Consider the following 23866-nt stretch of genomic DNA (forward strand, 5'->3'; position numbering starts at 1 on the left):
GCGTTGGCAATCTCAGTCCTTGCTTTTCTCTAAGACTTATTAAAACTGAGCTGAGAATTCTGTGTATTTATGTAACTGAGCTGGGAATTCTGTTCCATTTATAACTCTCCAAAATGTTGATGACTTTAAAAGATGAATAGAATCTGTAATCTTGAATTCAATTTACTTCAAAACATAATTTCAAAATTTTTACTGTTCTAAAACTCTAATCCATGTGTAGAATTAAGGATGTCAAAATTATTAATTAGAAAACATTACATATATTTTCTTAATTTTCTTAGAACTGAGATCTGGAGGAATAATGAATACCCTACTGTATTCCAGGTACCAAAAAGATCAATAGGAAAATGACATTTATACTAAAGTGAGCACGGTTGACACAAACATGGTACCCAAAGTCAAAGTATACCATAAGAAACATACACAATGAACCAAGGATGAAGATTCTGACTAAAGGGAATCAAAGAACTTTCCACATGTGCAGCAGAATTCACCAGGGGACAGACAGGAATTCCAGGATAAAGGAATAGTTTGACCAAGGGCACAGAAGTTTGAAAGTCAATAATGCATTTTCAGAAAAGAAAACCCATTCAGCATGGTTAGAATACAGAATATATTGGGGGGGGGGGAGTAGAAAAAAGAAGACAGAATTAAATGAGGCACTATTACACAAATAATCTGAAGCCAAATTATGAAAGTCCATGTCTCCCATGAGAAACAGAATGATTTCATTCTGCAGATAGGAGAATATCACTGGAATTTTCAGAGAAAGGTAAGAGTGACAGATTCAGGTAGATGTTTAGGAATAACAACTCTGGCAACAGTAAACGTAAGTAGTGACAAACTAAAGAAAAACTGGATGGTAAATGGCTGGAACTACCAAGAAAATAGTTAACAGCCTTAAACATAAGTAGTAGAGGCCTAGCTAAACCATATTTGGAACAATAAAAAAGACATTTAAAGGGCCAGCAGATGACATGATGGTAAGAAACTGGACTCCCACATAGCCGACCCTAGTTCGAGTCCTGGACCCAGCAGCTTCAAACTCATGCTGGGCGAGTATGTGCACATGCCCAAAATCCCAAAAGGAGAATGGAGGAGAAGAGATTGCAGCACGGCCACCCCCAGATGGGTGATTTCTCATTTTCCCTCCTCGTCTCTCTCTGTTTCTCTGGCCAGCAAACGTAACCTGTGGCGAAAAGTTAAAAAAAAAAAAAAAAAAGATGTTCAAGAAATTTAAAACAATTTCTATCATGTAACTGCATCAGCTGAACACAATGGAATTAAATTTGAAAACAATGAAGGGGGACCAACAGATGGCATAGAATTACGTTCCTGGACTCTCACACGGTTGACCGTAGTTCAAGTCCCGGACATGGTGGCTTCAAACTCATGCTGGACACAAGTGCATGCATGCCCAAGATCCCAGGAGGAGAAGGGATCATGGCATGGCCAACACCCTGAGGGGGATGATATCTCACTTTCCCTCTCACTGTCTCTGTCTCTCTCTCTCTTTCCCAGAGAGTGCATTTAAAAATCTCTCCAAAAAAAAAAAAAAAGTCAGAAAAAAATCTACAAAAATCCCTAAATATTAGGAAACACAATTCTAACACCATGTTATATAACCCACAGATCAAAGAGTAATTCAAAAGGGAAATTAAAAGTATTTTTGGCCAGCTGGTTGCTGGTGGTTAAGCCAACCAGATCCCACAAGGACAACCACGTGGTTAGAGTCCCTGACCCAGGGGCTTGAAGAAAATGCCCAAAATCCTGAAAGTAGAGAGAAAGGAAAAAAATTGTAGCATAACTATTCCCCATGGGGGGGAGGGGCATAATGCTTTCCCTGGTCCCTTTCTGTCTCTCTCGGGTGAGTACGTGTGCACTCTAACACAAAAGATAAAAAATATTTTTTAGCCAAGTAAAGTGAAAACACAATTTATTACTTTATAAAATGCAGTTAAAGCACTACTCGATAATTAAGGTATAGCACTAAATACTTTTATTTTTTTTTTTAAATAAAAAAGGCCTCAAATCAATGACTTCAGCTTCTACCATAGGAAATTGAAAAAAGATAGGGCCAGCAAGTGGCATGGTGGTAGAAGTGCCAGACTCTCACACGGCCAACCACGGTTCGAATCCCAGACCTAGTGGCTTGCTTTCTCACTTTTGTTCTCTCTATATATCTCTCTCTGTCCCTCTCTCTCTCCCTCTCTCCTACTCTAGTCAAATTTAAAAATAAAAATGATAAAATAATCCTTAAAAAAAAAAACAAAAACAGAAAGAAACTGAAAAAAGAATAGGGACCAATAGATGCCATGGTGGTTAAGGCACTGGACATTCCCACATAGCTGACCATGGTTTAAATCCTGGACTTGGTGGCTTGCTTTCTCACTTTCCTACCTCTCTCTCTCTCTCTGTCTCTGGTGAAATTTTTTTAAAAATGAATGAATGAATAAATAAAATTAAATAATTCTTTTTAAAAGATTTCAAAAAAGAGACTGAAGAAAGAAGAACAAAGTAACTCCAAAGTAAGTTGAAAGAGGAAAATAATAAAGAAGAGAATGAAAATCAATAAAATTGGTAACAGAAAAGTAATAGAGAAAAATATCAAAACAAAAAGGGTGGTACACTGAAAAGATCAATAAAATAAAATTGATAAACTAAGAAGACCAAAAAAAGAGAGAGTTTTAGATTTTACATTTACGTCCATAACCCCTTAGGAGTTCTTTTATTTTTATTTTTTTAATTGCCGAGGGATACATGTGTTCCCCAACAAAAGACAGAGATGCAGTGGAGGAGGGTAATCATCCTTCAATGGAACGTGGTCATGCCACAATCCCTCTCCTCCACCACTTCTTCTTTTCAAGATTGTGGGCATTCACGCACACATACCTGATATATTTTCAGGTCCCCAGAGCCAGGACTTGACCATGGGAGGCTCCACGGGATCTGGCTCCCTGAGCCACTAGGAAACAAGGCTAGCACTGGAGTTTATTTTTTTAATATAACGTGCAACATGATCATAGACAATGAGGCAATCATAAGTGCTAGTGGCTGAATGATCAGAACCAAATTACCAGCAAACTGCCCCTCTCCCATTCTGACACCCTCATCGGCATGCACTGAGCAGCACAGGTTCACTAAGCATTGGCAATGAATAAACAGAAATGAATATTCGTAGCTAATTTAAATAGTGGTGGCAGGAAGGAAATCAAAGAGAAGGCATGTCCAAAACTATATAATTTCCACACATCCAAGAATAGCTAGGGACAGTCCTGTTTATAGGCTAGGCTTCCTCCAGTCTGAGAGCTTTCCTCAGAGTGTCCCTTTCATCTGCAATTTTTTTAAAAACAGCTTTTATAAGTGAGTCTTTAGGTTAGTTTTAGTTCCCCTTTCTGTTTCATGAGGACACTAGGGACTATATGAGGGAGGAGGGGGGTAGAAAGGGTGTAGGATAGTTCAAAAGACCAAATAAATCCACTTACAAAGCTAATGTCATAAAGTGACATCTAAAGGGGGAAAAAAAGAAAGATAAAATTGGGACTTTGAATTTAGGCTAAGACAATTGTCCAGATGACAGTGACAAAATTAGGAAATAAATGTTTTCAATATGGCATTTGAAAATAATCCAAAAAGAAATGTAATTGTAATAATAAACATTTTCGAAGACCTACTCTATCCCCCAGTCCCCCTACAAAACCACAATAGAGTAACAAGATTTAATAATTAGAAATGCACAACAGATTGTCCATACCTTGGCAATTCATATTTGACAGGGCAGAGATAGCAAGTTTAAAGAAAGAAAATAAAGTTTATGGGCATTGCTCCAAATGAAAGAAGCTATTTTTACATTACTAGGTTTTATTATGAAATCACAGCATTATTTTGGAAAACATACTCCAACAGTGACAATAGTAACATCACCTAACACTTACGTAATGTTTATTATATAGCAAGAACTAGCCTCTGCATTTTATGTGTATTAATTATTTGGATTCTCATGATTCTGTTTTCATTACTATCATACGAGTTAAACATTACTTTTTATCCCTATTAAACTGAGGTACAGAGCCTTTAAATAATTTACCCAAGGTCACGGAGTTACCAAGAATTCAGGAGCCAGAACTAAAGTTGGGAAGACTAGGTCTAGAGTCCATGATCTTAACCACATCGCCAAACTGTCCTCCCAGGGTTACATTTGAAGTTCATGCAGTGTGTCCAAGTGTGCAAGGCTGAAATTATTGCTAGCTTCTCATACTCCTTCAATGTACTGCTACTCTCCTAATCACTCACGCTGAGTCTGTGAGACAACTTCTAGTCAGTCCCTCAGTGTACTACCTACTCCGTTAGTCATCTGACCAAACCTGTCAATTAAATACCCCATTTCCACTTCTATTGTCATCATTCTGGCTGCTCCTCAGCCAAAAACGACATCAGCTTTTAAAGTTAACAGCCATGCCAGCCTTATTAATAAAATACCTATGTCTTTTTCCATGAATTTCTGGTCTCTTACATCATAGTTTTCTGGGATGTAATTATAATAAAATATTTTACGTTTCCCCATTAAAGTTCACCTCATTTATTATTAGTTCCAGTCCATCATTTCAGCCTAGGTCTTAACTTTCCCTTTCAGATATGTATCAGATACAAACTGGATAAGTAAAACTCTAAAATAAACCAAAAAAAAAGAATCAATCGCATTCCCTATTCAAGTGAAATTGCTTTGGGATTTTAGCATTGAGAATAGAATCAATAGGGAAGAAGGGTATCTGGGTCAAATAACTTTTTTTGTGGTGTGTCTGTGCATGTTTGGTGTTTTAACAGTCTTGCTGTGTTGCAATCCTCATAATCCTAATGCCTCAGCCTCCCAAGTAGCTGGGACACAGGCAAGCCCCTCCCCCACCCGGGCCTTTCTGCATGGGCCAGAAATCAAACCCACGCAGCCTCCCACATGGCCTCAGCCTGCCAAGCAGCAGAGTCCAGTGTGCCACCATGCCTGGGCCTTAAGTGACCTTCTATCATCTAAATAATATTGGGGGGGTTGGTGCACTCTCAGTTCAGTTACCATCCGCAGAACCTGTATAGCCCTCAGGGAAGCACAGTTTTCTTTCATCCATCTTGGTTCCACAGAGTATCACTGAAACAGTCTGAAGACTTTAAGATGACGTTTTAGGGACAAATAGGGACAACTAAATGGAAAAAAGTCAAAAAGCATAAAAGCTGCCTCCAAGTATACAATAAAGCACCGTGCTCTCCAACCATTTCTACTTCACACAGCAGAGGATGTCACCTACACAGCAAACCGCGGCAAATAAGACTGCTCACAGTCACAGATTTGTTTTAATTTAATATTTTATTATTATAATTCACCATAGAGAGACAAATAGAAAAGGTGAGAAAGCAAAATTACCAGGTCTGGGACTCTAACCGTGGTCAGCCATGTGGGAGTCCAACGCCTTAAACACCACACCACCTGCTGGCCCCACAGTCACAGATCTTAATAGCTCAACAAGCTGAGGACCCCCATCAAGTGCCTCGGGACATCACTTAGCAAGTTCCACACTCAGCTACCACAGCATGTCTGCTCTCAGCACTCGTAAATCCGAATCCATTCCAAATCAGTCACCCAAAGCCTTGGAACAACTTGGAAGGTTCCTCACAGGAATTTCTTGCTTCCCAGATCCTTTTACGCCAGGATGTGGCAAGTGCTCTTTATGCCAGAAAGTGGTAAGTGCTATCTTCGCTCTTTCTCCTGAGAGGCAGAAAGAAATAACAGCTGATTCTGACCAGTACCTGGCATCCTGCTATTTAATTACTGTTTTAAAAATGAAAGAAATGCCTCTTCTAGCTGTTGGGTAACCCAACAGTACACAAGACTAGTCTTCAAATGAGGTCTAGTCTCTGCAGACCAGGAGCAGCTGCCTAAGCCAAAGGGCCAAGGTCATCTGAGAGTATAAAATACCCTCACAGATCAGTACTAAAACCTGCCACAGGTAATTAATCCAGTGTGATATGGATTATATCAATTTTACATTATCTGAGGCCTTGCCATGTTTTCATGTCCCTGCAGCGCTACTGCTAACACCTCTAGGAGAGGCTGCCAGAGTAGCAGCCAGGGCTCACAGATTAACTTGCAAACAGCAGGCTCCAGTTCTCCAGCCTCCAACATGATCTGTTACAAAACTAGCCAAAAATAATGGCCAAGGGTTTGCCAGGGTTGGAATTTGTTTTTGAAAGGCAGAAGATAACTTAATTAAGATCCTAAAGGTACACTGCCACAATGTAACAACTATCACTGCCTAGAACCAAGTCCTCATCTTAGTCACTTCAACTAGATACAAAGTCTAAAATCTCACCATTAGTACAATATCCAGTTGTCTGAAGAGTTGTCAGAAAAGTCAGGATGCACTGTTGCATTAAAAAAAGAAAAAAAGAAAGAAAAGAAAAGAAAAATACTTCATGACTTTTCTGATGACCCAATAAATTTCAATGTGGTAGTAAGATTCTACATTCTGACCTGTATATGTTTTTAGAAAATCCAATTTTATTAGGTTAAGACTTCTACATAATTTGGAGCCAGCAGGTAGCGTGGCGGTTAAGCACTGGACACCCAGAGAGCTGACTACATTTTGAGTCCTGGACCTGTCAGCTTGCTTTTTCACTTTTTCTTTCTCTGGTGAATGAATGTGTCTGCCCTACAGCAAATTTTAAAATAATAATAAATAAAACTAAAAATTTTTTTAAAAAGACTTCTTATAATTTAATGGCATACCAACATTTTAAGATGTCCAACTCTTAGAAATTTGATCATGAATGTATTTTTTTCTTATTGCTAGAAGGCAAGTGCACTCCAGAGAGAGAGCGAGAGAGAACTTCCCAATGGAGTGTGGTCACACCACAATCCCTTTTTCCTCCATTTCTCCATCCTACCAGGATTTGAAGTATACATGCTCATGCACCAAGCCTGTTTTGCAAACCAGCAGGGTTGGGATTAGAACTGTGGTTGACCGTGTAAGATCTGTTCCCAATGCACAGTATTTAACTACTACACTAAGGGCTGGCCTGAAAATGTACATATTTTAATATAAATTTAGCAGAAAGGCTTTTTTTTTTGGGGGGGGATTTTCGTTATAGGGAGTGTGCGTTCACCAGAAAGACAGAGAGAGACAGAGAGACAGAAAGCGAGAAATCACCCCCTGGGGGGATGGCTACGCCACAATCCCTTCTCCTCCATTCTCCTGTTGGGATCTTGGGCACGCACGCACATGCGCCCGACATTAGTTTAAGCCACCAGGCCGGGACTCAAACTGTGGTCGACTACATAGGAGTCCAGACTGCTGGTCCCGCAGATAGGCTTTTGAAAAGAAAAAAAGAACTTATGATATTCAACAATATAGTAACAACAATGGGACCTTAAGCATAAATCAGATTAATGCTCTTACAAATTTCTGGAAAAGAACACGATCCTTGGAGCTGGAAAGTGGTGTGATGGTTAAGACACTGGACTTCCACGTGGCCAACCTTGGTTTGAGTCCCAGACCTTGCAGCTTTCTCTCGCCTCTCACTCTTACTCTCGCTCTTGTCAAATTGAAGAATAATAAATAAATAAAATTAAATAAATAATTATTTAAAAAAGAATAGGATCCTTGGAGATAATGTGTATAAGACTATGGGGATCAGTATGCACACCAGAGGAAGTTCACTGTCACTATTAAAACAGTACCAGACAGAGTCTATGAGGGCACACAGGTCACATATGTCTCATTTACCATTGTATTCCCACCACACGATACATTGACTAGCATTTAATGGGCACTGAGAAAATACTTAAGGTCGAATGAACCATTGGAAGTATTTAATCAAAACTAAAACTAGGGGCCAGCAGGTGGCATGGTGGTTAAAGGCGCTGGATTCCCACAAGGCTAACCGCAGTTTGCATCCCGGACCTGGTGGCTTTCTCTATTTCTCTCTCTCTCTCTCTCTTCTCTCTCTCTCTCTCTGTCCCTCTCTGGTCAAATTGAAATAAACAAATGAATAAATAAGTGAATAAAGTTAAATGAAAACAATTTTTTAAAGCACAACTAAAACCACTTGTCAAGAGTACTGTAAACAAACTGATTTAATCATCAAACAGAAGGCTAGAATTTGATCAGAAAAAAATCTTAAGATCCCCTCCAAACGCTACAACTCCGTAACATTTTCATCATTACCACAATGAAGATTTTAAATGAGAGCCACACTTTATTATGGGGAAAACTTACAGAGAAATGTCTGTCAATAACCTTAGGCTGCATTATAACCTACCGGTCAGCTTTTTCACAAAAATCTTTGTAAGCAGTGGGGGTGGGGGGGGGTGGGGACAAACAAAACAAACCAACAAACAAAGCCAGGATAAAAGAATATCACTAAACCTTAGTGATTTTTAAAGACCAAATTAACTTTTGTGTATACATTTCTATATTCATGTGCTAAACAATTACATTAATCTAAAAAATGATCACATCTATGACTTACATTAAAAGAACATCCTAAAATGCTGTATTATGTACACTAACTAATGATTTAGAAAAAAGTCTCTGGTATCAAAAGTACATAGAATTATTTTTTCCTTAAAAGTCCCAAATCGAAAAACCCAGTATCAGCTAAGCAACTGCTCAGTTACAGGATTAGCTGAAAAATACATGCAATTTTTACACCTGTACTTAACTTCCTTTAATGGTAAACTATAAATGTCTGACTTAACTACATTTTCCTATTCTTTTCTCTGTCTTTGTATGGAATATGAATAATTTTTGAAGGTTTTTGTATCATATACAAATAGGTCACACATTAAATGTGTCATGGCTAATTTAAACCAAGAAACTAACATTTATCATTTATGAACTACATATAGCATAATGTACTTCATATTAAAGTCATTTTCTTTTAATAACTGGTAAGGTTGAAAGTCTATAGTTGCGGGGCCAGCAGTTAGCGTAATGGCTATGTCACTGGACTCCAACGTAGTCGACCGCGGTTCATGTCCCAGACCCGGTGGCTTAAAACTCACGCTGGGCGTGTGTGCGTGCGTGCCCAAGATCCCAAGAGGAGAAAGGAGGAGAAGGGATTGCAGTGTGACCATCCCCCCTGGGGGGTGATTTCTCGCTTTCTGTCTCTCTGTCTCTGTCTGTCTGGCGAGTGCATGCGCCCTATGGCAAAAACCTCTAAAAAAAAAAAAAAGTCTACAGTTGCAATTTGCTTGTTAATAGAAAAAATGTGAAAAATGCTAAAAGCTTTTAAACAAGCTCACTTGCTTTCTGTATACTTTTAAAAAAAGAATTATTTTATTTATTTATTTACTTCTTTTAACTTGACCAGAGAGGGACAGAGCAAGAGAGAGAAAGTGAGAAAGCAAGCTGCCAGATCTAGGACTCAAACCATGGTCGGCCATGTGGAAATCCAGTGCCCTTTACCACCATGTCACCAGCCGACCCCCACTTGACAAAGAGCACCAGTAACTGGTTGCCTTGGTTATTTGAAACTACAAGGCTACCATTCTAATTATCGCTGTTTTATTATTTTTATGGCTTTTACCACATACTATATAGTTTATTTATTATGATTAGCATCCATCTCTTTCCACTAGAAATTTAAATTTGAAGAAGACAGGGATTTTACCTGGCTCACAACCATGCCAATTAAAATATGTGTATATAATTCCAAGGCATTTCTTGAATATAAGAAAGTTTAGTGATGATAATAATTTATTTTAACAGTAGATGCAGAAACAAACACCACTGAAAATTTTATAATTTATTGGTAAACTTTCAGTTCTTGAAGGGCAGAGAGTAGCACAGACGTAAAATGCAGCATTTTGCGAGGATGACCCACATGGAAAGGCTCTGGGTTCATATCTGGAGACCTCTCTGCATACACTAGGCACGCATGTGCCCATGACCTGGGCTGAGTGAGGCTGGGGGTGGATCAGGGTATCAATAGCCTGTTGGGAGCTTGCTCTCTCTCTCTCTCTTGCTCTCTCTCTCTCTCATTCATGGAATAAATTTGTTAAAGAACCTTTTAGATCTCTAAGACTAAAAAACTTTCCAATATACATATTTGTTTTGTCACCTTAGTAACTCTCTCACCCTAAAATTTTGTACATTGGTGGCATTAGTGACTTTATATAGACACTTAAGTACCACTAGAGGCCACCAAATGCTTCATTTTTAAAAAAACTGACATATTTGCAAGTTACTCTAACTTAAGTTTGATCAACTTAGAAGGAAATGATCATGCTTGGTAATATCCATAATATCATATGGGAAAGCACTAACTGAATTTTCAAAGAACAATACAAAGAAAGTCAAGCAAGAACATGTGAACATATTGCACATGTGAACATACTGCACATGTTTAAAGTAAATAGGGTGTCTAGATCACCAAAGAATTTTATTAGACTAAGAATGAGGGATGGGAAGAATATAGTATAAAAATACATTACTTGTATGCCTTTGGAAATAGATTACAAGACCAGAGAGAGGATGTTTTCTCTAAACAACTATTTCCTTTTATAAGTATAAATGACAGATAGATAACTATGCACACACACACACACACACACACACACACACGCATGAAGTGCCGAGTTCAGTGTTGGCCTGGGCCTGTAGTGCAGTGGTTAAGTGCGGTGCATAGGAGCTGGATCCCAATGGCAGACCACAACTCAAGTCTTAGTCCTGGCAGCTTGAAAAACATGGCAGGTGCACATACACGCATACCGCAAATCCTGATGGGATGAGGAAATGGAGAGAAAAGAACTGCAAAAGACCATGCCTCATTCATGAGAATACTCTCTCTCTCTTTGGCAAGTGAACACCCCCTGTGGCAATGAAAAAAAAGTTTTTTAATTAAAAAAATAGTTTTAAAACCCACAGTTCTGTATTCTTTCTTCTATATCGTTGTTTCGCATCTAATGCTTTTAATATCTACACTATTCAAGTTTCAATAAAGAAGCGTTACTGTCAAAGTCACTCCACATTTGAATATAACAAAAATTCTGTCCGGGAAAAGTAAGGAATCTAGTGGTGTACACAGCACCTCTGCTGTGTCCCCAGTTGAAACTGCCATCAGAGTGTCCCACATTCATGCATCGTTTCCATGTCCTGCTCCTCTCTACAAGTAAATAGGGAAAAGTAGACCCAACTATCACCTAGAGACTCTGTAGATTACTCTTCGCTCTCTGGTCAAATTAGTAGTAAATAAATAAAAGCTAAATAAAATAATTCTTTTTTAAAAAATCAATTTAGGGGCCTAGCCACAGTGAGACAACCAGGATGATGCCAATGCACAAGGCTGGGGCTGCATGGGAGGCCTGGGTTCAGTTCCAGGACCAACCTAAATAGGCTAGGCATAGTAACATGCACCTGTAATCCTAGCTGGGAGGCTGGGGCAGGAAAATCACAACATGGCATGACAACTGGCAAAAAATAAATAAATAAAAATTAAATAAAAAGTTAAGTCTTGCTTTTTCTCTCTCTTCCTCTCTCCTTTTTCTCTCAGTAAAAAATAAATACATGGCATAGTGGTTGTGTCGCTGAACTACCACTCCCACATGGCCAACTGTGATTCGAGTCCCAGAGCTGGTGGCTTGAAAATCATGTTGGGCACTTGGACATGCGTGCCCAGGATCCCGGGAGGAGAATGGAAGACAAGAGATGACAGCATGGCCATTCCCCTAGGAGGTGATTTCTCATTTTCCCTCTCATTGTCTCTCTCTTTCCTGCAAGTGCACACGCCTTAAGGCAAAAACATGAGAGAGAGAGAGAGAGAGAGAGAGTGTGTGTTTATATACAAACATATTTATATATAAATAAAATTTGTGTGTGTGTGTATACATATATATACACACGTACAGACTGACTCCATGGCCTGGTAGTTAAGGCAGCTGAATCCTATGTGACCAAGCCATCCAAGATTTGGCAGCTTGAGAAATAAGTTGAATACATATACATCCATGCCCAAAAATCCCAACAGAAAGGAGAGGTGCTGAAGAGAGAACTGTGGCCTGACCATTCCCCACCAGGAGTGCTTACTCTTCTCACTATGTCTCTGTCTCTCTGTGGACAGTACACGCTCCCTCTGTCTAAATACATACGTATTACATATATATAAACTTAGGATATGTGTGAGTTTGCTTCTACACTGCTCCATAGATTTACATATCTATCATTAACCCAATAACATACTGCCTTAATTTTTTTTTTTTGTGAGGTTTTTGCTATAGGGCACATGCAATCGCCAGACAGACAGAGAGACAGAGAGACAAAAAGCAAGAAATCATCCCCCCCCCCCCGGGGTGGGGGGGGGGATGGCCACGCTGCAATTCCTTCTCCTCCATTCTCCTCTAGGGATCTTGGGCACACATACACACACCTGGCGTGAGTTTTAAGCCACTGGGTCCAGGACTCAAACTGCGGTTGACTACATGGGAGTCCAGCGACATGGTCATTACACTAACATACCACTGTCTTAATTACTGACTTTCATAGTATGTCTTAAAAACAGGTAATGTAAGTCTTCCAACTTTTTTCTTTCCAATTGTTTTGGCTGCTTGACATACAATGTCTTAGAAAAGTATTCATGTCAGTATATAAAGATCTTCTCATGCTTTTTTTAAAAAAATTAACTCTAGTAAAATAGACACAATATAACATTTATCATCTTGGGCTAGGTGGTGGCACAGTGGTAACACAACTAGACCCACGTGGAAAAGATCCTGGGTTCACATTCCAAAACCTCTCTGAGCACAATGGACACATATGTGCACGTCAATGATCCAGACACCTGAGAATGGGGGTAAAATGCAGAATGACGGGCCAGCAGATAGTGTGGTGGTTAATTAAGGAGCTGGACTCCCAGATGGCTCACTGCAGTTCAAATCCCAGATCTGACAGCATGCTTTCTCACTTTCTCTCCCTTCCTCCCTCCCTCCCTCCCTCCCTTTCTCTCTCTCCCCCCTCTGTGTGTGTGTGTGTGTGTCTATGATGAACACATTTGCCCTATAGCAAATTTTAAAATAATAATAAAATTTTTTAAAATCAATTTTTAAAAAACTGCAGAATAGGGGCTTTGGGGGAGTGATGGTCTCTCTCTCTCTCTCTCTCTCTCTCTCTCAAGCTTCAGTCTTTCTCTGGTAACCAGCCTTCATCCTAAGGCTATCCAAGAACCTTCAACCCATAATCCATCTCATTAACATACAAAGGTAGTAAATTCTAAAAGTTTTAGAGGCTCAGTATCCGAAATTGGAGACAAAGGCCAAACATTTAGTTTTTATTATACTACAAAGACTAAATTAGTGATGTCAATAAGGAAAATGATCAAGGAGAAGTAAGATAGGGAAAAGATCTTTGGATTCAGCAAGAACACTGTGCAGAAGAAACGGATTTGTTCACTAAATACGTTTGTCTCTCTGAACACATATCTAGACTCATTTGCCAACCTTCCATTACAGCTAACTGGGGCTGTGTGACTGATAGTCACAGACTGTCTTGATATAGAACGATCAATGGAATATTAGCAGAGGGATATGTAGTGCCTCCAGGCATATCCCATAAAACCCACTTTCACTATCCTCCATGCTTTCACTTATTGACTGCTCTGCTGACTGAATGCAAATGTCCAGGAGGACCACGTTTCAAGATAATAAACCCACCCCACTGTCACTAATTAACTTTTATGTAAGTAAGAAAAAATCTTTTACCATGTTAAGCCATCTATTACCAAGACTTCTATTAGAACAACCAATTCAGAAAATTTAGTAATTGTGGTGGGATGGTGGTCCGGAGTTAAAATGGCAATGCTTGGGGAGACTGACCCACATGTGGATAGTTTCAGGCTCTTGTCTGAAGACCTTCCTGAGAACACCAGGCAGATGTGTGCCCATGATCTGAGCTGGCTGAGGCTGGCGTAGATCATGGGGTCAAACCCTGTTGAAGGTGCTGTCTGTCTCTCTCTCTCTCTTACTCATGGAAGAAATGAATAAACTTTAAAAAGAAAAAAAAAGGAAGATAGCCAACCCATGGCCTGATGGTTAAGGTGGCTGGATCTCACATGGGTGACCACGTGGTTTGATTCTTGGACCTGGCAGCTTGAAAAACACATGAAGCACATATGGGTACATTCCCAAAATCCCAAAAGGACGAAATAGAAGAGAGGGGATTGCAGCATGACCATCTCTGTGCGGGGTGCTTTCTCCCCTACTCTCTCACACTCTGTCTTTCTTTGGAGAGCACACTTTGGCAAAAATTTGAAGGAAAAAGAAGAGTAAAATAAATCTCAACTTTGTCATTACAGAATGGAGAGGGCATAAACTCCTGAGATGTAGGTGAAATGGGTGTATGAGTGGATGAAAATAAATCATAACATTATAGTTCATTAAAATATTAATAAATGATCACCTAATAACAGTCCTGTAGGCAAAGTACTATTATCAGAAAGGCTAAGTTAACTTTGTTCAAAGTTTTTAAATTCCAGATCTCCAATGTTTTCTAAAATAAAGACAACAGTGTAGTCTCTTAAAATGCAGGCAGCAAACAAAAAGGATCATATGAACCACATAAGGAAGAACAGGAAAGTAGCTAAAAGAGATAAAAGGGTTTTTTTTAAGAGAAAGATTTTTGCTATGGGGCATGTGCATTCACGGGAGGGATAGAGAGAGACAGAGAGACAAAAAGCAAGAAATCACCACACAGGGGATATGGCCACACCACAATCCCTTCTCCTCCATTCTCTTCTTGCAATTTTGAGTACACACACACACACACACACACACACACACACACACACACGTGCCTGGGGTGAGTTTTAAGTCCCCAGGTCCAGGATTCAAAACTGTGGTCAACTATAAGGGAGTCCAGCAACGTAACCATTACGCCATCTGCTGGCCCCAAGAAAAGATTTGGCTAAGATGATATATAATACAAGTGGGATCAATGGAATAAAAAGAACAGAAAAAGGAACTGCAACTGAAGTACGGAATAACCCATAAGGGTAATATGATAGACAATTATAAGAGCAATGACAAGCAGTATATGGCCATGTGGTGACGAGGGCCGGGCTGTTTCCAGACAACACGTGTGTAGTGGGTCAAGCCTATGCAGTTCTACATCTTCCTATGGAATATTGCTATGGCCTCAAAGTGTCAGGTGTAATGGAACCCTGGCATGGCAAGAAAGCCTTGTCTAAAGTAGCTGTGAGAGCAGTACTGAAGTAGCTATCTCATTGTATTATCTCATTGAAATTATCTAGCATAACTGAGAATATCAATGTACTAATTAAATAAGCAGATTTGAGTAACTGAAATTATAGTATACAATAAACAATCCATTTTAGTGAGAAGTGTAACACCAAGACTGACTCTCGTCTTCCATAGAGATGTTAAGAGAACCTACTATCTCAGATGCACTTTCTAAACTCTGTCAAGTTTTCTGTCAGGTGGTGTTTTTTTGTTGTTTCAAAATAGTCCGGGAATGGAAAACAAAAATGTGAACTCAAACAATCACTTTCCAGTTTAAACTTACATGCACTTGCTTTATTGAGACTATAACTTTAAAAATCCTTTTTGCAGGGGCCAGAAAGCAGGGTATAGTGGTTAAGGTGCTGGACTTCCACATGGCCAACTGCAGTTCAAGTCCTGGACCGGGAGACTCAAAAAGCATGTAGGGTGTTTGTGTGTGTGAGTTCTCAATATCTCAGGAGGAGACTGGAAGAGAAGCGATTGTGGTGTGGCCACTCCCCCAGTCCTCTCTCTCTCTCTCTCTCTCTCTCTCTTTCTCTGGCAAGCACATACACCCTCCAAGAAAAACCTAAAATATAAAATAAATAAAATAATAAGCATCCTTTCTGTAGGAGACTGGCCCCATACCCTACTGGTTAAGTGAGTCAGATCCCACATGGCTGACCTCAGTTCTAGTCCTGGTCCTTGGTTTAAAACTATGCTAAGCATATGTGCTGCATACCCCAAGTCCCAGAACAATGGAGGAGGAGGGAAAGCAGCATGATCATTCCCCACTGGGAGTGCTTTTTTTCCCACTATCCTCAGAAACTTAAGAAGAAAAAAAATCCTTTTCATGATCCTTAAGTTTGTTTCAAAAACCATGTCTTTGTACTCCATAGCTTTATTATATTTTCAACCTCAGTTCTATCAACTCTATACAAAATCAGGAGTTTTTTCATACATTCTTTATTCCAAACTCTGAAGCATCTCTCTCTCTCTCTCTCTCTCTTTTTGAGAGCAAGAGATAAGGGGAAGAGAGGCAGTGAGAGGGATAGAAGGATAGAATAAGAGGTATTTTTGACAGAGTTTCACCACACTGTAATCCTGTCCCAGACTCCTAGTTAGCTGGAATTATAGACATGTACCACCACAAGTGGGCTGTTTAGGTTGGTCCAAGAACCAAATCCAGGCCTCTGATGAGTTCCAGGCTCACACAGCAGCACCCTATCACTTGCACAAGAGTAGCTCGTTAGATGATTCCTTTTGTATTTTTCATAGCTATCTTTCAAAGCTTTTCGTCTTCTCATATTTCTCAAATCTCTCTGGGTGGGATATTGCCTTCCTATCATTATTCTAAGTCATTACTTACATAGCAGTCTTTTTATATTCACATGCAAAGACTTGTTTTCACCTATTACATTTCACCTTCTTAAAGCGCTGTAGCTTTAGTCTTTTAAAATCTTCGTGAGCCCTGACCCTGTCATTCACATTTCTCATTCTGCTTCCATGAATTTCCTTCCACTATGAGGGAAGAAAATTTTCTTCATCCTTTCTACACTCAGTTCCCTGACCAATGTTTATAATGAGGTCAGATGGATGACTGTTTTCTCATTTATTGTATTTATTGCAATCTACTCAGATTAAAAAACTAACACAATCTTTTTTTTTTTTTTTTTTTTTTTTTTGAGAGGTTTTTGCTGTAGGGCACGTGCGCTCGCCAGAAAGACAGAAACAGAGAGACAGAAAGCAAGAAATCACCCCCGGGGAGATGGCCATACCGCAATCCCTTCTCCTCCATTCTCCTCTCGGGATCTTGGGCATGCACGTACATGTGCCCAGTGTGAGTTTAAGCCACGGGGTCTGGGACTCGAACTGTGGTTGACTACATGGGAGTCCAGCGACATAGCCATTATGCCAACTGCTGGTCCCAAACTAACGCAACCTTACACTTCCTTCTCTGTTCTCAAATAATATCCTGCACTGAAACTATTTCTATGTTACAACTGCAGGATACTGAATAAAAATGCTTTTCTTCTTCTTTCCTTTAACTTATAATTGCAGAAGACGAAATTCATAAGGCCAGTAGCCAAATAATTAGTATATAATTTAAATAATTGAATTAATTTATTTAAAACTTCAAATGCAAAAATTCTGAGTGCTTCTCCCTCTTTTTAAAGCCATAAAAGTTCCTTATTATAGTACTTTAGTCTTTTCAGACGATTAGATAGTTCTATAATTCTACAAATACCTTATACAGGCAATTCCCAATGAAGACTATAGAATATTTTTTGAATTATAATAAAAAACAATTCACTTCTCAGAGGACCTTGGAAAAGAACTAGTGTCAAAACAATACTATTTTGCTTACATCCATGAGTTAGCCAATAAAAACATTTGTTCCCATAATCAGAAATAAATTGTTAGCCATAGAATGCCTCTGAAAAAAACAATTCTTTGATTTTCTTTGAAATACTGTCACTAAAATTAACTGCAACTTTATTTATATGGCTGTCTGTGGTTTTCATGTATGCCTAAAAAGCACAAAAAAGGATAAAAATATCCTAGAATTGGAAAAGTAGTCATTATGTTTGGTTTAGCTTATTTTCATATTTTTATTTTTAAAATCCATCCAAATTAAAGTTCACCATTTCTCAATGGAAGAAAAGAAAGCAATTTATGTTAGAATGGAAAAAATAAATTCAGTATTTTCTAAATTAAATTGGGGATTTATTAGTGAATAAATGTCTAAAATTATTTTCTAACAGTCATAAGGCTGAATATATCTTTCATTTGGAAATTTTAAAAAGAAGTATTTAATTTCGTGTACTACTATTATTATTACTATTATTATGTTAAATTTTGTTATATGGAATCCGTGCTCACCAAAGAAAGAAACAGAGAAAGTGAGAGCGCAAGCCTCCAGGTCCAGGACTCAAATTGCAGTTGGCCATGTGGGAGTCCAGCGCCTCAGTCACTATGCCACCCACCAGCCCCTCCATTCGCTTTTTGATTTTTGTATAGGGCACATGCACTCGCCAGAGAAACATAGACAGAGCAAGTGAGAAATCACCCCCCCAAGGGGATGGCCACACCACAAGTCCCTCTTCCTCCATTCTCCTCTTGGTATTTTGGGCATGTACACACTTGCCCCTGGCATGAGTTTCAAGCCACCAGGTCCAGGACTCCAATTCTGGTCGGCCATGTGGGAGTCCAGTGCCTTAACCACCATGTCATCTGCTGACCCCTCCCTTTCTTTTAAAACACAAAAACCATCCCTTTGCAGTTCTAGCTAAATAGCTATGCCAATCCATGATACCTCTGTCCCCCTATGTCTGCTTTTCTTTGAACTTAAGGAGATGGTTTCCTATTCATAATGACAAATTGATGTCATCTATGTCCCTCTAAACAGATCCCCAGAACCAATTTCCCCCTCTCAGTCACGGCTTAAAGGGATGCTGAAACAAAGTCTAAAAGCTGTTAGTGTACAAAGGCCTGCTACATGCACTGTAAGGCCCACTACTAAAACAGGCAGGCATGTGGGGAAAAAGAGAAAGAAATGCAAGAGGTTCTCCAAAAAAGCCATTTTTGGGGGATCCTCATAGTCATTCCCCATTTTTAGTGCCAAAATTAAAGATTTATCCTCTCTGTGAGCCTACAGAACTCACAGCCTTCTTTACATGGCTGGGGTATAAATCATGAAAACTAAGCCCTTAGTAATACATAGTTTATCCTAGGTGAAAAGATTCATTAGCTAGGATGAGAAAATTTACAATCTGCAACATTGGTTTTATTCCCAATACTTATTTTTGATCCATGCCAATAAGACAAACAACTATTCTTCTGGGGTAAGTGCTGAAAGATGTTGAACAAGTAGCAACAACAATAACAGCAACAATAATAATAATAAGCAGATAGCTATTTTATTTACTGAGTGCTTAATTTATGGAAGACACTATTCCAAGCATTTTATGAATATATTTTTCTATTTATCTTCATAACAACCTTATAAGATTAGTATTACCATTATCCTCATTTAATAGGTGAGGACTCTGGCAAAGTAAAGTAACTTGTCAAAAGTTATACCAGGCTGCTAGGATTTTAACCCAGGCAGCCTGCTCCAGAGCCTGCACTCTTACAGCAAACGTTCTCTCAACAAGAACTGCTTTGAAGAATGTTGCTTATGTGTGTATATACCTAAGCACAATATAAATAAGTAAATACACACACACACACACACACACACACACACACACACTACAGTATGATTGGGAAACCAAACTTTTACTCATACTGCAAAAGTACTTTAGTGATTATCTTTCCAGTGACTCATTTTACCACCATAGATCTGCCAACAGATAAAATGTCCTGGCCATCATGAATTACATCCAACCATTAAATTCCTTAAAAATGGTTTACTGAAGAAAAAAAAAAAAAAAGCCCGGTCATGATGACAAAGCAGTAGCACACCATTCTGTAACATGGGAGGCCATATGGAAGATCGGGGTTTGGTTAACAAGTCAACCTGTACAAGCCATTCTTGCATGCACACTTCTGATCTTGGCTGGCTGGGAAGACCAGAGAGGATCATGGTGTAAGACCCTGTTGAGGGTACTTGCCTTTCTCTCTCTCTCTCTCTATACCTCGTATGAAAAAAAGAATCTTAAAAAGAGAGGATAGTTGGGACCAGCAGGTGGTGTGGTCGCTAAGGTGCTGGACACTCCCACATGGCTGACCATGGTTCAAGTCCTGGACCTGGTGGCTTGCTTTCTCACTTCCCCTCTCTCTCTCTTTCTCTCTGTCTCTTTCTGGTCAAATTGAAATAAATGAATGAATAAATAAAATTAAATAAATAATTCTTTCAAAAAAAAAAGAGAGAGAAGATAGTTGAACTGCCCAATTATAAGATAATCTGATGACTGTAGCTAAAAGAAAATAATTCAGATTTGTGATTCCAAGACCAAACTCAAATCATGAGTGGTCACTGTTAAATCCTTGTGGGAGGTGTGTGTGTGTGTTTATTTTGCCTTCACTAAAATATAATGTGGAAATTTTCAGAAGAAAAAAATCATAAATATTTGAATCTGTATCACTATTAGTAAAGCTACTAAGGTAGAATTTTCCTGCTTCTAAGTACATAAAGATCACCAACTTCATCAATAATATTAGAAAGAAGTTTAAAAAAAAAAAACAGAAAAGCAAACAGGTATTCCATAATCAATACATTCAAAGGTCATTATCCTTGGAAGTCTAGGAGGAAACAGAACTTTCTAGCACTATGCTGCAGTCAAATCACCAAATTATTTAACAGTGAATGTAACATAAATATGACTATAACAGAAAAAGAAAAGTATCATTATAACTCACCAATTCAATTCCCTGTGGAAAGGGTGTATCATCCCAATCCTTCTGTGGAAATCTCTGGATTATTTTCCCCAGACCTTCTCCTGACCCTGTTAATAATTAAAATAAAAGTAAATCAACAGTTATAGGGCACTGAAAAAAATCTGAAAACTCATATTATTATTTTTAAATGAAAAGTTATTGAATAAACTAGCAATAATGGTTTTGATACATCAATTAAACATTTTCAAGTTTCAAAAGCATTCTTCTTTTAAGCCTATGGAAATAACAATCCCTACTTTATAGTTGTTTTTTTTTTTTTTTTTAAGAGAGAGATTTCTATAGGGTATATGCACTCACCAGAGAGGCAAAAACAGACAGAAACAGAAAGGGAGAAATCATTCCCTGGGGGCATGGCCACACCACAGTCTCTTCTCTTCCATTCTCTTCTAAGGATTTTGGGTATCCATGCACATGTGCCTGGCAAGAATTTTAAGCTGCCGGGTCCATAATTCGAACTGCAGTCAACTATGTGGGAGTCTGGCAACGTAACCATTATGCCATCAGCTGGTCCCTATTGATTCTTAAAAGACTGAATGACACATATGAAAGCTAAGAAAACCAGGCAGAGGCACCAAAATCTAGCATCTAGGACCAGCCCAACAGCCTAACTGTTAAGGGAATTCAGATCCCAAAGGGCCCACCACAGTTCGAATCCCAGGTTGAAAAACATGTCCAGCACATGTGTGTGCATGCCCCAAATCCCAACAGGATAGAGAAACGGAGAAGGGATTGCGGTGTGATCATGCCCTGAGGGCGTCTTCTCTCTCTAGCCAGAACATACATCCTCTGTCAATAAGAAAGAAAAGAAAGAAAGATGTAGAATCTCTACCACATCATAGGAGTAACTGTTCCCCAATAAGGAAAGTAATCTTGGTATCCCAAATTGAAACTTCAGAAGAACTATTTTATATGGAGACAAAGTAATTTTAAGGAACAAATGAAATGGTATTGTTAGCACTAAGCTTTAGTTATGGGTTATAAATACTTTCATGGGTTAAATAGAGGTTTTTAACTGGCCTGGGAACCTGACCATTGTCTAGGCTGGATTTCTCAACAACACTATTGACATTTGGGGCTGGATATTTATTTGGTATGTGGTGGGGGAGAAGGGAGGGTACTGTCTCAGAAGGACATTTAACGGCATTTTCAGCCTCAACCCACTAGATGACAGTAGCACTCCCTACCACCACGAAGTTGTTACAACCAAAAATGCCTCTGGACATTGCCACATGTCCCTTGAGTTGGGAACACCATTCTGTATCACTATTGCTATAAACTTATCCTGTGATATTTTTTAAAATGATTTTATTAACTTATCATTGAACTCTGAGTATGTAATCTGTGAGTAAATTGGGAATGGGAAGTACGTGTCTGAACTAAATTGTTCTTACTATATACTTCCTAAAGAGCTTCATGGTCTGCATGCTGGCCTATTGGAAATGGAGGCAACAACAGTCTGACTACTTGCACTTTCAACTTTCAGAAACCTTAACAGTTGATTCAATTTGTTAACGTACTTTTAAAAATATTATCCACTGTGATGTCTCAACATCATCCCTATGAACTCAAATTCTCCCTTGCCTCTCATCTATGATAATTTAATGACCAAATTTCTGCCATTAAGGGATAAACAGAGTGGTCAGGTGACAGCACACTGGTTAACACATCTGGACCCACAGGAGAAGGGTCCGGGGTTCACAACCTTCCTTAGCATATCAGGCATATACATGTCTGTCTGCTGGTGATCTGGGCTGACTGAGAATGGGGGCGGGGGCAGATAGTGGCATGTAGAGCCTGCTGCAGATGCTGTCTCGCTGTCTCTGTCTCTCTCATGGGAAAAAATAAACAGTCTCACAGATCTAAAAAAAAAAAGAAAAGATAAACAGAAAGCTAAATTCACTTTACTGACCAACTCAGAACTATGCTCTAAAACTGAGGTCACACCAAAATTCATTTGAAAAAGACAAAGTAATAAATATTATCAATTAAAGTTAATTTAATCTTAATAATGATAGTACTCCTTCTCTATCTCTCATAAGGGAATGAAGAATTCCATGAAGAGTAAACTAAACTGATGCCAGTTGATGGCATAGTGGTTACATTACTGGACTCCTACATGACCAACTGTGGTTCAAGCCTCAGATCTGGTGGCTTGAACATCACACCGAGCGCATATGCATGTGTGTCCAAGATCCCGGGAGGAGAATGGAGGAGAAGAGATTGTGGTGTGGCTGTCCCCTCTGGAGGGTGATTTCTCACTTTCACTCTCTCTGTCTGTCTCTCTCTCTCTATCTGGCAAGTGCACACATCCTAAGGCAAAAACCTCTATTTAAAAAAAAAAAAAAAGAGTAAACTAATGGTTTATCTTAGGCACTGATTCTTCAAAATCTTCCTCAGACGTCATCACTTCTGCCATCCCAAGCAGAGCTAATTCAACAAACCACTAGCTACTAAGATACCAAATGAAAAATGTGGCCTCATTCTAAAGTAACTCATAATCTATTTAGTGAAACAAATTAATTAATCATTTCAGTTCATCATAGTAAATTCAATGATAGAAGGGAACGTAAACCAGGCACAGAAAACTTCCTGGAAGAAATGATAGCAGGTTTCCTCCTTCCTTTCAGCAATCATCTTCATATTCCCAAGCCTGGAGCATTACTGAATGCCTGGCATATAGCTCTTACTGAGTACAGATACTTATATTAGTAAGTTATTAATATCGACAGAGACGGCTTTAAAACAAAAACAAATTCATGTTAGTTATCCCATCAGGGGTCCCAACAGGTATCCCTACACTGTTTATTCAGTTCTGAAAGTCATATCTGATATATTTTAGGTTCAAAAAATATTTTCTCATATTATTTTTGACTAATTATAAACATAATGTCAACTGCAAAAAAAATGTAAATAAAAGCAAAGAAAAAATCAACCATAATCCCGTATCTGGAGACAATTACTGTCAACATTTTAGAATATCCATTTCATCCAAGGTTTTTTTTTTTTTAATTTCATATGTATCTTTTTTCTATAGAATATCACTAAGAGCCTAATTTATATACTAGTTTATTACTTGATATTTCACAAAAGACCTTTGATGTTATTAGACATGTTTTTTAGTTTCTCACTATCAAAAATAATATAAAATAGCCTTTTGACCGGAACTGCCATCTTCTAAGTAAGTAATTAACCAAAATGACAAACACAAAG

General features: G+C 38.8%; 1 protein-coding gene across 3 annotated transcripts in view; it reads right to left on the reverse strand.

Moving 5' to 3' along the window:
• Positions 1-20703, reverse strand: part of SBF2 (SET binding factor 2) — a gene marked incomplete at its 5' end in the record, with an annotated part of 353908 nt that extends 333205 nt beyond the window's left edge. For all 3 annotated transcript variants that reach the window (XM_014581887.1, XM_014581886.1, XM_014581888.2), the window contains 1 exon segment: positions 20618-20703. In XM_014581887.1, coding sequence (XP_014437373.1) covers positions 20618-20703 — 86 coding nt within the window.
• Between the last annotated feature and the right edge of the window lie 3163 nt (positions 20704-23866).

This window comes from Tupaia chinensis, unplaced genomic scaffold, assembly GCF_000334495.1.
Source record: "Tupaia chinensis unplaced genomic scaffold, TupChi_1.0 Scaffold141165_1, whole genome shotgun sequence".
NCBI lineage: Eukaryota > Metazoa > Chordata > Mammalia > Scandentia > Tupaiidae > Tupaia > Tupaia belangeri.